Here is a 14,694-nt window from a genome sequence, read left to right as displayed (position 1 = left end):
GCTCAAGCAGAGCAGTGGAGACCTAAGGGAACTGGAGGGACACAAGAGGAGCCCCGGGGACATGGACAGGAGCAGCCAACATATGTGAAAATGACAATGATTCCAACAAGAACAGCCATCTAACTATTCTTGTGGCAATGCAAAAACAGAATATCCTGCATCCCACTTCTTTTACAGAGGTCTGTTCCTCCCAGCTAATGTCAATGCAGCAAGTCTGTCTGACAGAGCATTGCAAGGAGTGACTGAATTCTCAGAAACCCAGCTGCAGGCAAAGGTCCTGGAACTAAGGGTGCTCCCGCACCCTCTGGCTTGATGTGGGTTCCATTATACACCAGGTTTACAGTTTGGTTCAATGGCTCTCAGCACCCCCACTGTGAAAATTGTTCCAGTATCCCTGGCTGCAGGATCCAGTTTTTCCTCAAAGGGTCACAAGTTCAGGGACACTGGGAAATCCCTCTCTCTGCCATCCATATTTCTTAACCACAAAATTTAAAAACAAAATTTGAAGCACACACTGATAGGTCTTCTCTTCCATTCATTCCTAGGAAGCAGCTCTTAGCATGTGGAATGGATCCTGCTGCATACCAGAGCCGCATCAGAGAAGAAAGCGACAGATGACCCTTTGGATAATGCATGCAGCGGTGGGATGTGGGAGTCAAAGAATGGAGTTCCTGAATAGTCTGTAAGGGCAATACTCCATTTACATAGAATATCTCACATATTAAGCCATCTTGGAAATCTGTTCCTCCCAAATTAAACATAGACTTAAAGCAGGATTCCCTTTGTAAAGCAACTTCAAAGAGACTGGGAGTCACAAAATGTACCTTGACACTGAGCAATGAGTTGTAGAAAATCAGTGACCCTGAACAAGGCTGCTGGTACCAGATCTCATGGGGCGGGGCAGCAGAAAAGGAAAAGAGCAACACTGACAGCCACTTGGCCCTGCTACTCTTCTAGTTATCACTATGCTAGAATATGAGACTACACAGAGCCCAGCTTTCAATAACCATGTGTTTATTAACAGCCTCTGCGTAGATGTAGCTCTCTGGTGCTGTATTACTCCATGCAGGATATTTGAGGACAAACAGGTTTCAAGCTGTCACTTTCTTTAAATCTTCAGTTGCATCTTCTATAAACCAAATGGCATCAGCCCCATCTCTAACTTCTCAACAGAGATAATTTAATGTCATATTCAAAATTCAGCTCTTTTTGGGTAGAAAGACGCTATTCAAAAGGCACCTATCACCATAGTATCGACTAAGCCAAGAAAAAAAACCCTAAAAAAATGGAAACAAGGTTTTCTTTTTCTCTCTCTCTCTCTTGCTCCTCCCCCTATTTTGGAGGACAGATGCCCTGAGTGTTTGTCCGTTCCCCCCCCCCCCCCCCGTCCGTTTTTTTTTTTCAAAGTACTATTTTATCTCATTTACCCCGGCAAGGAGTTCTGTAGCTGTGATCCTGCCACAGAACAAAGGAGCAAGATTGCACCTTTGCCTCCTGACATGTATATACAATACTAGCCTGAAGCAGGTGAGTAGGTTCCAGCTATAGCCAATATATGTATCTAGTATCCAGTGAGAGGATGGTCTATGCAGGAGAGATCTCAGAGACCCACTCACATGCACAGAGATTTCCTGATTCAGGCTGAGTAGCAAGCATATGCAACAGCAAGTGGGTCTAGCCTCAAGTAAGTGAGGGGAGGGATAGCTCAGTGGTTTGAGCAATGGCCTGCTAAACCCAGGGTTGTGAGCTCAATCCTTGAGGGGGCCATTTAGGGATATGGGGCAAAAATCTGTTGGATGATTTAATTGGGGATTGGTCCGACTTTGAGCAGGAGGTTGGACTAGATGATCTCCTGAGGTCCCTTCCAGCCCTGATATTCTATGATTCTATCGTGGTCACATGTGCACCCACAACCAGGGGATTTCTAAACCTAGTCATACTAATGGCACAATTCCTCAGCTATCAGGAAGCTCAGTCCACTACTCACACAATTACAGTTTGACATCAGATGATTGATGGCAACGTTCTTGTATTATTTACTCTTGCCTTGAATGTCTACCCCACTCATTCACAGTGCAGCTCCTCAGCAGAAGAGGGGGTGTTCTGCTTTTCCTTTATCATACACACACCCAGAGCAGTATCCAGTTATCCCACTCCACTATCCCAAATAGCTAGTGATGCACTATGACTAGTAGTCATCCTCACAGAGACTTATCATTCAAATGCATTGACTTTAGAGCACCAGGCTTATAGCTACAAAGGACATGGGTAGAGGAGACACTTGTATGGCAGCAGGTGAATATCCTGCTTATCCCTCTTTGTGGGGCAATAAGGGCCTCAAACTACACGTTTAAATGGCACATGTGCCTGGTGTGGGATGCAGCTGCCATTTATGCACATAGGGTCACTTCAGGAGGATTTGATATTATACACTGGCAGCTGCACAAGAAAGTGGATTTTAGAGTTTAAGTATAGTTTGGGCTTGTAATGAACCAGGCATGGCCAACAGCCATCCATACATTATGTAGCATACAGTCATTTCTATGTCAGCCCCTGTTGGCAGGGGCTCACAACACTGACAAATTTAATTAGAGCACCCTGTAAGTCAAGTCAGACGAGCCACAGGTGAACACCCTGTTTTATTTTCATACATTGCAAATAAGGCAATACATCCATGCACTGGTGAGCCAGCACCGTGGACTGGTTCTACACCATGAAGTTCAGCTGCTCTCCCCCAGAGTGTGCTTGTCAAACAGGTACTCTCCCATGCCATTCTGGGGCATTCCCAAGAGCTTCAGGTTGGTGAGGTGGTCTCCCAGCTGCTTGATGGCCTTCACCTGCTCCTCCAGGTAGTCAGACTCCAGGAAGTCACAAAGCTGCAGGAGGATTACAAATAGGAGTTAGAAGTGCAGATTTTTAGCTATCGCAGTTACTCATTAAATGGCATTATCTTGTGAAAAGAAAAGGAGTACTTGTGGCACCTTAGAGACAAACAAATTTATTTGAGCATAAGCTTTCGTGAGCTACCGCTCACTTCATCGGATGCCTTAAATACAGTTACTCGACCATTTCTCACTCTTCTTTTCACCAGCTCTATGGTGCCCTTTTAGAAAGGAGAGCTCAGTGCTAAGAGAACATTGAAGAGATGGCCTTTGAACACATTCAGCCTTGTGTGGTACCTGGCTTCATTCTCAAGGAGCTCTGGAACCATGGTTCTCAGAAATCCAATGCCAGAGCCCTGTAAACAGGAAGGATACCACTGTGCTTAGGAAGGGTTCCTCCCTCCCCTCAACTACAGCTTTCCAGGTAGCTTCTGACAAAATAACATCTCTGCCAATTGCAAACTGCTGCCTATAGAAGTCAGGGGGCAGAAGAACAGTCCTCTTGTGAGAGGTTACCTGGAAAGCTCTGTTTGAGAGGCACTAGACTGCTTGCTTGGGCAAGCTAGTACATGGCATCATTCTGCTTAATCAGAATCTTAGAGCACAGGGTGCTGACTTCTACTGGTGCCAGTGGGTGCTCCCACCCCCATTCTAACCCCTTCCCCAAATCCCCACCCTGCCTCTTCCCCACCTCCTCCCCTGACCATTCCAGGTTCCCGCTTCTCCCCCTCCCTCCCGGAGCTTGCTACAGCTGTTTGGCAGCAGCAAGTGCTGGGAGGTAGGCTGAGGAGCGGGGATGCGGCACGCTCAGGGAAAGGAGGAGGTGAGGTGGGGTGGGGCGCGTGGCTGCCAGTGGGTGCAGAGCACCCACTAATTTTTCCCGGTGGGTGCTCCAGCCCCGGAGCATCCACGGCGTCGGCGCCTATGTCTTAGAGGTAAGAGATTTTCACCCACTACCTACAGTGATGGGGGAGACGGAAGCTCACTGGTGTGGAAATACTGCCTGGAGAGCCAACAGTATGGCAGACTTGAGTGGAAGATAGAGATAGTTGGTTATTAAGTGACTATAAGAAAATAAGCTCATTTGTACGAACAGTAGTTTCTGAATCTGTTTAGGGTAGTGGTTGAGGGATAAGACAAGAAGTGACTGAGCCTTCAACTATAACTGAGTGTTACGTTTCAGATTCCTGCTGAAGTGGGCATAGTCAAGAAGCATACGCATGTTATTAATGTGTAGTAGTTAGAGCACTGACAGTATTTTGCGTTCTATTGCCTGTAAGTACAGCAAAACTATACATGTAAGCCAGTTCACAAAATAAGGCCAAAAACATATCAAGTTCAACTCAAAGCCATGTTTTATTCACAGTGTTTAGCGTTCAGTCAATTTATCTTCTCTGTGCACACAGATGTCACCAAGCTAGGTAGTATCTTGGAGTGAAGTTCAGCTGCTCTCCCCCAGGGTGTGCTTGTCGAACAGGTACTCTCCGGTGCCGTTCTGGGACACTCCCAAGAGCTTCAGGTTGGTGACATGGTCTCCCAGCTGCTTGATGGCCTTCACCTGCTCCTCCAGGTACTCGGACTTCAGAAAGTCACACAGCTAAAGAGAGAGTTTATGAAGAATAGATATTACCTGTTCTGTTGTACTGTCACTTGATGTTTAAGTGATTTGTGTAGAGAGGACTAAAAATTGGAATTTCAGTCCTATAAAGTTTTGCTACTTCCACATTTCATCCCAACTCAACCGGTAGGGGCAAGGTCCCAAGGGAATAAAATATATGAAGGGGGGAGTGGGGAAAGAAGGAATTCAGGAGAGCTGCAAGTTTCTGAAAGAAACAATATTAATGGCATAACAGTAAACTATCCCAATGTGGAGAAAAGATAGGAAGAGGCCAGTATGGCTCCATCATCAGCTCTTTAACGACCTTTAAAAAAAATGGAACCATGGACAAATAACTAAGGAGGAGTATATAAAAGAATATCATACATGGATGAACACAAATCAAAAAAGCTAAGGCAGAAAATGAATTACACCTAACAAAGGACATAAGAAACAATAAGAAGAGGTTTTAAAACGCATGGGCAGCAAGAGAAAGAAAGGAAGGTATAGGTCCTCTGCTTAGCAGGGAAGGAGAGATAACGATGATGACCGCTAGAAAGTTGAGGTGTTTAATGCCTATTTTGCTTCAGTCTTCATTGAACAGGTTAATTGTTTTAAACATCTGGTCACAATAGGAAAAGAACATTTTGATAAGTTAGATATATTCGTCAGCAAGGCCTAATGAAATTCATCTAGGGTACTTAAGGAACTAGCTGAATCAATCCAAACAGGTAAAGGACTTGAGGAATTATAGATCAGTCAGCCTAACTTAGATACCTGGAAAGATACTGGAACAAGTTATTAATCAGTTTGTAAACACAGAAGATAATAGGGTAATAAGTAATAACCAACATGGATTTGTCAAGAACAAGCCATGCCAAACCAATTTAATTTCCCCTCTGACAAGGTTACTGGACATGTTATTCCTTGACTTTAGCAAAGCTTTTGATACAGTCTCCCACAGTATTCTTGCCAGCAAGTTAAAGAAGTATGGGCTGGATGAATGGACTATAAGGCGGATAGAAAGCTGGCTAGATCGTCGGGCTCAACAGATAATGATCAATGTCTCCATCTCTTGTTGGCAGCTGGTATCAAGCGGAGTGCCCCAAGGGTCAGTCTTAGGGCCGGTTTTGTTCAGTATCTTCATTAATGATCTGGAGGATGACATGGATTGCATCCTCAGCAAGTTTGCAGATGACACTAAACGGGGAGGAGTGGTAGATACGCGGGAGGGTAGGGATAGGATACAGAGGGGTCCTCCAATTTGTCTAGGATTGGGCCAAAAAGAAATCTGATGTGGTTCAACAAGGACAAGAGCAGAGTCCTGCACTTAGGACGGAAGGATCCCATGCACCGCTACAGACTAGGGACCAAGTGGCTAGGCAGCAGTTCTGCAGAAGAGGACCTAGGGGTTATAGTGGACGAGAAGCTGGATATGAGTCAACAGTGTGCCCTTGTCGCCAAGAAGGCTAACAGCATTTTGGGCTGTATAAGTGGGAACATTGCCAGCAGATCGAGGGACGTGATCATTCCCCACTATTTGGCGTTGGTGAGGCCCCATCTGGAGTAGTGTGTCCAGTTTTGGGCCCCACACTACAAAAAGGATGTGGAAAAAATGGGAAAGAGTCTAGCAAAGGGCAACAAAAATGAGGAGGGGCTGAGGGAACTGGGATTATTTAGTCTGCAGAAGAGAAGAATGAGGGGGGATTTGATAACAGCCTTCAACTACCTGAAAGGGGGTTCCAAAGAGGATGGATCTAGACTGTTCAATGGTAGCAGATGACAGAAAGAGGAGTAATGGTCTCAAGTTGCAGTGAGGGAAGTTTAGGTTGAATATTAGGAAAAACTTTTTCACTAGGAGGGTGGTGAAGCACTGCAATGTGTTACCTACGGAGGTGGTGGAATCTCCTTCCTTTGAGGTTTTCAAGGTCAGGCTTGACAAAGCCCTGGCTGGGATGATTTAGTTGGGGGATTGGTCCTGCTTTGAGCAGGGGGTTGGACTAGATGACCTCCTGAGGTCCCTTCCAACCCTGATATTCTGTGATTCTACTGACCCAGAGGATGGGGGAAGCAGTGTAAAATTTTAGTAAGGCTTTTGACAGTCCCACATGACATTCTCAGAAGCAAGGAAAATGTGGTCTAGATTAAAATTACTATAATATGGGTACAAAATTAGTTGAAAGAACATACTCAAGGGGTACATTTCAAAGGTTAGCCCTCAAACTGGAAAAGTTTATCTGGTAGGATACCACAGGGGTCTGTCCTGATCAGGTACTAGTCAGGATTTTCATCAATGACTTGGATCATGGAATAGAGAACATCCATTTAAAAATCTGTAGAGGACACCAAGCTGAGAGGGGTTTCTAACTCCTTGAAGGACAATTTTAGAATGTAATACAACCTTGCCAAATTGGAGAATTGGTCTGAAATCAAAAAGATGAAATTCAATAGAAACCAATGAAGTACTTTGGACTTAGGAAGGGGGGAAAAATATGGCTACATTGGAGAGAGTCCAGGGGAGAGCAACAAATATGATAAGAGGTTTAGAATACCTGACCTCTGAAGCATGGTTAAAAACTGAGCCTGTGTAATCTTTAGAAAAAGAGCACAAGCAAGGATCCATAAGAGTCTTCAAATAGGTTAAGGGCAGTTATAAAGAGGATGGAGATCAACTGTCATTTGTGTCTGCTGAAGGTAGGACAAATAGAAACAGGCTTAATCTGCAGCAAGGCAGATTTAGGTTCGGTATTTGGAAGAGCTTTCTAACTGTAAAGATAGTTAAGCCTGGGAAAAGGTTTTCAACGAGGCTGTGGAATCCCTACCATTAGAGGTTTTAAGAACAAAGTTGCGCAAACATTTGTCAGGGATGGTCTAGGTTTACTTGGTCCTGCCTCTGCAGAGAGAGCTGAACTAAGGGACCTCTTGAGGTCCCTTCCAGCCCTACATTTCTATGATTCTAGCTCTGGATGGAAACCTCAAAAAATTGGAGTTTCCTAATCAGGACAAGATTCCACACCCACACCCCCAATTCAGAAACATTCAACATCACATTTTGGCTAAGCTTGACATGGAAACTGTCTGCCTGAGCTGCTGTGGTGTCTCCCAGGAGTTGGAATTTGGGTGCCACATGCCCCCATTCTCCTCCATAAGCCTGAATACCCAATCAGACAACATTCCATGAATGATCCACCACTGTGATTCAGCCAGAGAGGAAATTGGTGTACCATGTGAGTTGTAGCATATACAGTGCACCCAGCCAACAGAAGAGAAGGGGGACATAAGTCACCTGAAACCCCATGAAAGCACCATGGCATCTCAGGAAGATGAGAGATGGTGTTAAAATGACCCAAAAGTTAAATGGTTCAGATTTTCTCCAACAGAAATCTGAAAGATATTGGCAGAAAGAAGTTTCTCCAATGGAAACTTTTCAGTTTTGTAGATGTAACCCTTCTGCCTCTCAGAGTTGGCAGCAACAAGGGCCGAGTTCAATATCTAGGGGATCCATTCCAATAACACAATGCAAACCAGCTCGAGCCCCCACCCAGTGATCTAGGACAAATATATACCACCCCCGCTGGGCACCTCCAAGAGGCAATACTTCCCCTCTCGCAAGCACATAGTCTGAGTGTAGCAAAAAGCCTTTTAATAACAGAGAAACAATGTGGCATTATGTTGGGGAAACAGCACCAACAGGATTCATAACACAACCCATGAGCAAAAAACCCACCCCAAGCAAATTGGGGCATGCCTTTTCCCTTTGGTTCTTGAGTCCAGCAACCCCAAATCACCCAAAGTCCCAAAAGTCCAATGACCCAAAAGTCTCTGTCCCTGGTCAGGGTAGCCCCAGAGTTCAACCTGGGTGAAGATGGGGGAGGGGGGTAAGAGGCACCTTACAGGATCTGAAGCTGACCGCCCCACAGCTCCATAGGCCTTCGCTCCGCTCCACTCCACCAGCTGCCCAACGAACTGCTTCGCTCGGCTCCGCTCTGCGGCCCACAAGCCCCAATAACAGAGACACTGGGGATCCCACAGCAGCCAAAGTGATCATTTGGGCAGCTATGGCCTCATTCTAGGCGGGGTGGGTGTGCCTATGCAAATGAAATCGGCCCCTGAAGTTCTTTTCCACAACTTGCCACCACCAGATGTCAGGGTGGAGCTCATCCTGACACTGCTTACATAGAAACCACATTTTCCATCAAAAATCATTGACAGAAGATTCCATTGTGGACCAGATCCTCATTTAGTAGAGGTCACTTTTGACGCCACTTGTCAAACCAGCATAGCTCCATTGAGGACTTGGGCCTGCTTCTCAGTGCAGGGTTGAGTGCCACGCAGCCTGTTCATGGCCAACTACATAGGGAGAGATATTGTGTCAATAGTATGTCATTGAGCGCTTGCAGTTAAAACTCCCTCCATTTTGTGAGATTACCATTACATAGTGAAACTGGTAAGTTAGGGAATCTCAAAGAGATAAATGTCTTCTAGTTTGAAAGATTCTAAACAGGCCAACAGCTACTGTGGTCATATTAGAAATCTCCCATTCCCCTCCCAGAAAAGGTATATGGGAACATACGCTACATCTCCGCTTCAGTCTCAACTCGCATACATACTCACATGAGGGTCATTCTGCTCTGTAGCCAGCTTGTGCAAGTCCAGCAGGGCCTGGTTCAGAGTCTTCTCCAGCTGGAGGGCACATTGCAGAGCCTCCAGGCTGTTCCCCCACTCATCCCGCTCTGGCTTCTGCACAAGCCCAAACAGAAAATTATGTGCCCTTTCACAAATGGCCTTCTAGCTTCACTTACTGAAGTCTGTGCCTTCTGTAGTATGCAATACCGCTGTTTGGCCAAGCCCCCTGCTTCACTTTCTATCACCCATGTGCTTCACTGGCACAGGGAGTTCACTCCCCACACTGGGCTTTTGTTTAACTTGTTTTCTTAGTTATTCCTATTTAAAGATATATCCTCAATGCTGTATCAGACTGTGGTAACACCAGTTAGAGCTAAAATTTACTCAGGCTGGTGTGCTGCAAGCATCTTGCACTGGTAGACCTGGATGACTATCAACTTGGCAGGACATTTACCTTGGTTTTCTCATCCAAACGCTTTCCTCAAAACACCGCCTCTTTACCACAAAGATTAGCGGATGCCAGCCACCCCTCTCCTCCAAGAAGAGACACAAATACATCTATTTCTGAAGCCCATACCTCTTGTCAGAGAGCTAGGCAAATGGGTCAGACAGCTCTCTAAATATTTGGCTGTTACTTTAGCTCATCGGTCACATTCATGTAGGAGTCCATCAATTACAGCCAAAAAGTATACCTAAAACAAATATTTAGACTCCTTAGTTCCAGAGATCCTTCTCTTACATCCTGATTTGTTTCTCACCTTTATGTCCTGCAGGATAATACGTCCTCCTTGTCTGTTCTGGTATTTCAGGAACTTCTCTGCATGTTCCCTTTCCTTGTGGGACTGCTTCCTCTGGAACTGGGCCATGTGCCTCAAGGCCACGTCATCACGGTCAAAGTAACAGGACTGGGGAGAGGGACAGGAGATCAGTGGAGGAAATTAGACCTAAAGAGAGAGACTATATATTCAGATCTGTCATTAGACATGGATCCAGGTGAGGCACGAGTTGTCAGTTAAATGTTCAGCTACCTATTGAATGCCATGTGTAATAAGGTGTGTACGCAATGGACATTGTCTGAACACTAGTGTAGGAACTGCCTGACTCTATAGCCCATCTAATCCAGTATCTTGTCTCTGACAGTAGCTAGCATCAGTTACTACAAAGGAAGGTCCAGGGACCCCACATTAGGCACAGGTGATGCAATCTGCCGCCCCATGGATGTCTCATCCTAAAACTAATAAGGAGAGATTAGTTTAAATGCTGAAATATGAGGTTTTTATCCATTCCAAAACTTCTGTATTAACTGTTTTAAACTCTAGGTATTCTTGTTGTCCATATAACCATCCAATCCCTCTATGAATAATAATAAATTCTTGGCCTTGACAACATCTGTGGTAATGCATCCCACAGTCTAATTACACATTCAGTGAACAAATACAGCCTTTTAATTCAGTTCTGAATTTGCTACCATTTGCTTTTGTTGAATTATGTCCCCCATCTCCATATAAGAACACACTGAGCTGCTCATTGAGCCGATAGCTTCATTGAGTTATCCACAATGCACGCAGCCACATCATTTTAAAAGCAATTGAAACATTAAAGTGCAAGAGGCACATATATTCTTAAGTGATTATACAATGGGAATTACAGTGACAGCCCCTTCCCTGCTACTGCCTCAGCCACCTCAGATTTAGAGCTCTCTTTTCCCTACTTCCTCCTCCACACTCTGGCCAACCACTTGCTTGGAAGTGCTGAATGGCCACAGTGTAACATGGGAGATGTAGTTCTCTATTCCAGACTCCCAGGGTGGACTACAACTCCCATGAGGCAGCTCAGACAGATGCAGGTCATTGTCAAACCAACCTGAAACAAAACATTTTCAGCGTCCAGGCAAAATGTTACAGTGTTTCCTAATTGAGGCTTTTTGTTCTACAAAAATCTCACAGTTTCATCCTAATTCAAGACAAAAAACAAATGTTGAAATATCAGTTTCTCCTCAGAAGAATAAAATTCTCATTTTCAAAAAGGCGTGCTACCTGGTAACTGCATACTGCTACATAGTAACAATATACAGTTCAAATCTAAACTACACTTGTAACTGGATAGTATTTCCCCTCTATAGATGTGTGAGCGCCCCATGCCAGAAAGGGGTGCTCAGTTTTGAGCTGCATATTTTTCAGAAGTTGTAGGAAAACTAGCCTGAGTGGAGTGTAAAGCAATAAGTATATTGGGGGGACTAGATTAATTAAATTAGAAATATTAGAAGGGCTGAATATCTACAGTTTGCTTTAGAGAGGACCAAGCTAGGGCAGACAGACATAGCAAGTCTATAGATATTTGACAAGTATAGACATCAAGTACGACAAGACATTTAGGCTGGTGCCTTGGAGGATAGCTAGGAATTATGTACAGACATAGACTGAATATCACAAAAGACTTTTGATAAGATTTATTAGCCTGTGGAAACTATGATTTAGGGCTTTGAAAGCTGTACAAACTAGCCACCAAATTTAAAAAGATAGAAGTATGATGAGAAACCATCCTGATTTAGCAGAGAGATCTAACAGGTCTTCTCCCCCGCAGTACTTTTTAAAAATTAAAAAAAAAATAAAACAAAAAAACAGCTTCTAAATTTTGCCCCAGACAGCTGCAGTTCAGAGCATTGCTCAGGAAAAGAACTTTTAGAAGTGCTTCTGTTTTAAATCATTAAGCATACAGCCAGCACTCACCATAGAGAGATATACATAGCTAGCATACAGTTCCAAGTTCACCATCTGATTGATGGCAGCCATGCATTCACAATGAAAGTTTTGACGCAACTGGGACTCCATTACCCTACTACTCATAGCTAGATATAAATTTCAGTATAAACTAACAATTTAAACACCACTGAACCCAGAGTTTGGGTTACTTTCCACATCTGGCACTAATACTCTTCAGAGTAGGATGGGTGTGCTTGTCATGGGCTCCCCAACCAATTGAAATTTCTCCCCACATCCAAAAACCAGTCAGTGTTCTGGGGATGGTTTGTAACAGCATTGCCCCAGCTGAGCGGATGATTCAGGAATACAGAGCACCTGTTGTCCTGTAACTTTAGGGGTTTACTGATACTTTCTTAGAACAGCATAGTCACTAAAGGAAAATCTCTGGTTTTCTTGCACTGAGTCCAAAGAAAGGGAGTTAGTAGTTACACCCAATTTCCCAGGGAAGAAGTGCTAAAATGGGAAGTTTGAAGGAATTATGCCTGTAATGGCATGTCTTATTGTTTCCAATACTATCTTTTGAAATGGTGTCTAGGTTACTTACCTACCAGAAAAGCTGTTTGATAATCTGCCTATTATATAGAAAGCTCTGAAATCATGCTTCCCCTGAACCACTTAGTTCAGGGGTCTAGATCTGGAATTTTGGATTGACCCATTCTAGAGTGGAGCTAGCTGCAACATCCAGACCCAGATCTGAACATCCTCAGAGTTCAGGTATTTTTGGATGTGGGGTTTTGGTTCAGACTCACCTCTAGTTTCTGTAGGTTCAGATCAGCTGATGTCTGTCACAGAACACAGAGCAGTGATAGCGGGCATATCAGAGAGTAGTGATGTGAAATCTGTGGTAGGGACAAAGGAAAGCAGCAAAAACAAGAGGAAGTGGCAGAAACAATCAGGAACTGCTGAAACACTAGTAAGAATCTGATGTAGCTGACAGGAGCATCTTCAGAACACAGAGGAGTAAGAACAGTCAAGACACAGAAGGACAGGGAAAAAAATCAAACTGAAGTGGGAATAAGAAGAACGTGCCATGATGTGACATGTGCTAATGCATTTGTAAATATCAGTAGCTTAAGTAAAGTAGAAGTGTAGTGGCCACAATGGTTCACACACTGGGGATTGAATTGGAGAACCTCCAGAACTTAAAAATTGATCGACTACAGTTGGAGTTTAAAAGCTAAAGCTTTCTCAGTGCGGCTGTAACAGACTCATATCCTCTATGAAAGGGACACTGTGCAGACCTATAACACACACTAACCTGGGGGTTACATGGCTGTGTTTGTAGTTCTTGATATTACAGATGAGTTCTTCAGAGGGTACGCTCTCTTTCTGGATTTTCTGATGGTCGCTGCAGAAACAGAAACATCCATGGCCAATTTTCTAAGAACACCAGAAAATGGAGCTAATGGATCTATTGGAGAAAATGCACTCCAATATATTTTTGCAAAAAAGGCACCAACTCAAGGAACCCTCATTTCATTTATAAAAACATTTTTATTTATGTGTATTATGCATTTGCTGGAGAAATTGTTCACCGGGCACATGGTGCCATTGGATTCGTTCTGCACTGTAATTTCCTCAGCTCCCCACTATTTGATTTCCTTTCTCAGGAAACATCCGTTCACCCAATAAATCCAGGCCTAGTTTTCAGGAACAAACTCTTCAGAATTCACTTAAACAATACAATTCAGACTTCTATTTAAATAGATTATAGACCGTGTGAAGTAAACAGCTGGGTGGAAAAACTCAGCTGCCTACACAACCCTCATTTCTCCCCCAACTCTTACATATGCTTTGGGGTTGTATGATTACATAAACCTTGAGTTTATGCCATCAGAGCCTCAGAACTTCCATGTCCCTGGAGTTAATCATGGATTTCCCAGAATTCCATCATGTAAGGAATTGTCCCATATGGAGTTAACAGTACTTGTCTTTCTATTAAGAGACCTGGATGTACAAGTTACTGTAATACTGTGTTTGTTGATGTATGACTTTGATACAAGCCATTAGCAGAGGAGTTTTTTAGTCAGTGTAGTTCTCCTCAACAGCCTAAAAGTGTCCTTAAATAGCGATTGAAAATGAGCTGAGTTTGTTTTGTATCCTGAAAGATCTAACCCAACAACCTCAATGTTCTTACTAAAGAGAGCACACCTGTATTCACTTACATGCTTACACCATTAAGAGCTACTAATCAGAGAGTACTAGCCCTAACAAAACTTGTTATCCTCAACCAAACATCTTTACAAGAATTTTCTTTTTGTCACATGTCTACAATGCATTGTACTCTCTATTTTAGAATACTAGAAGAAATAAGGCCTTACCACTGACAAGTAGATATAGCTAGCATATAGCTCTAGGTTCACTATGTGATTAACAACAGCCTCACACTCAGAATGAAAGTTCTGACACACCTGGGAGTCCATATCTCTGTCTAAAAAAATATAGGTATAAAATACAAACTTAGAACCTGTTCTAACACTACTGAATGAAGAACACATCCCCAGAACAAATGTAGATGCCTCTACCCTAGCACAGCTGGTACTAACGCCATCCCCAACAAGGTGGGAGTGTGACTGGCAGCAACTGCCACCCAATGGAAATATCCTTCTTCATCAATGCCACTCAGCATTGTGGGTGGGGCTATGACAGGATTTCCATTGAGGAAAAAAGGACTCCACTGTATAGTTAGCTTGTTACAATGACACTGCTGAGGAGAGAAGGACCGTATCAAACACAATGCTCTCTGGTTTCTTGGTTCTTTTTTAATGCATTATGCAGGTAATGATTACAAGTCACCTAATAAATGTATCTGCCCACAGTGGTCTGC

General features: G+C 43.8%; 1 protein-coding gene across 3 annotated transcripts; it reads right to left on the bottom strand.

Annotated features, from left to right (window-relative positions):
• Nucleotides 1-2,603: 2,603 nt before the first annotated feature.
• On the bottom strand, nucleotides 2,604-14,355 carry LOC102944042 (ferritin heavy chain A-like). Of its 3 annotated transcripts, none has more exons than XM_043526221.1 (4): nucleotides 14,189-14,355; nucleotides 9,864-10,010; nucleotides 9,094-9,219; nucleotides 2,604-2,876 (listed from the first exon to the last, which is right to left on the bottom strand). In XM_043526221.1, the coding sequence occupies exons 1-4, from the start codon at nucleotides 14,288-14,290 to the stop codon at nucleotides 2,721-2,723; spliced, it is 531 nt and encodes a 176-aa protein (XP_043382156.1). In that variant the 5' UTR covers nucleotides 14,291-14,355; the 3' UTR covers nucleotides 2,604-2,720. The 3 variants fall into 3 exon arrangements, with proteins under 3 accessions (XP_043382156.1, XP_037733749.1, XP_043382155.1); XM_037877821.2 differs by lacking the exon at nucleotides 14,189-14,355 and adding an exon at nucleotides 11,835-12,089; XM_043526220.1 differs by lacking the exons at nucleotides 2,604-2,876; nucleotides 14,189-14,355 and adding exons at nucleotides 4,212-4,479; nucleotides 11,835-12,089.
• Nucleotides 14,356-14,694: the final 339 nt, after the last annotated feature.

Source organism: Chelonia mydas, chromosome 12 (genome assembly GCF_015237465.2).
Source record: "Chelonia mydas isolate rCheMyd1 chromosome 12, rCheMyd1.pri.v2, whole genome shotgun sequence".
Lineage (NCBI taxonomy): Eukaryota > Metazoa > Chordata > Testudines > Cheloniidae > Chelonia > Chelonia mydas.
Note: the sequence above shows the minus strand (reverse complement) of the source record. Positions and strands in the feature narration are given on the sequence as shown.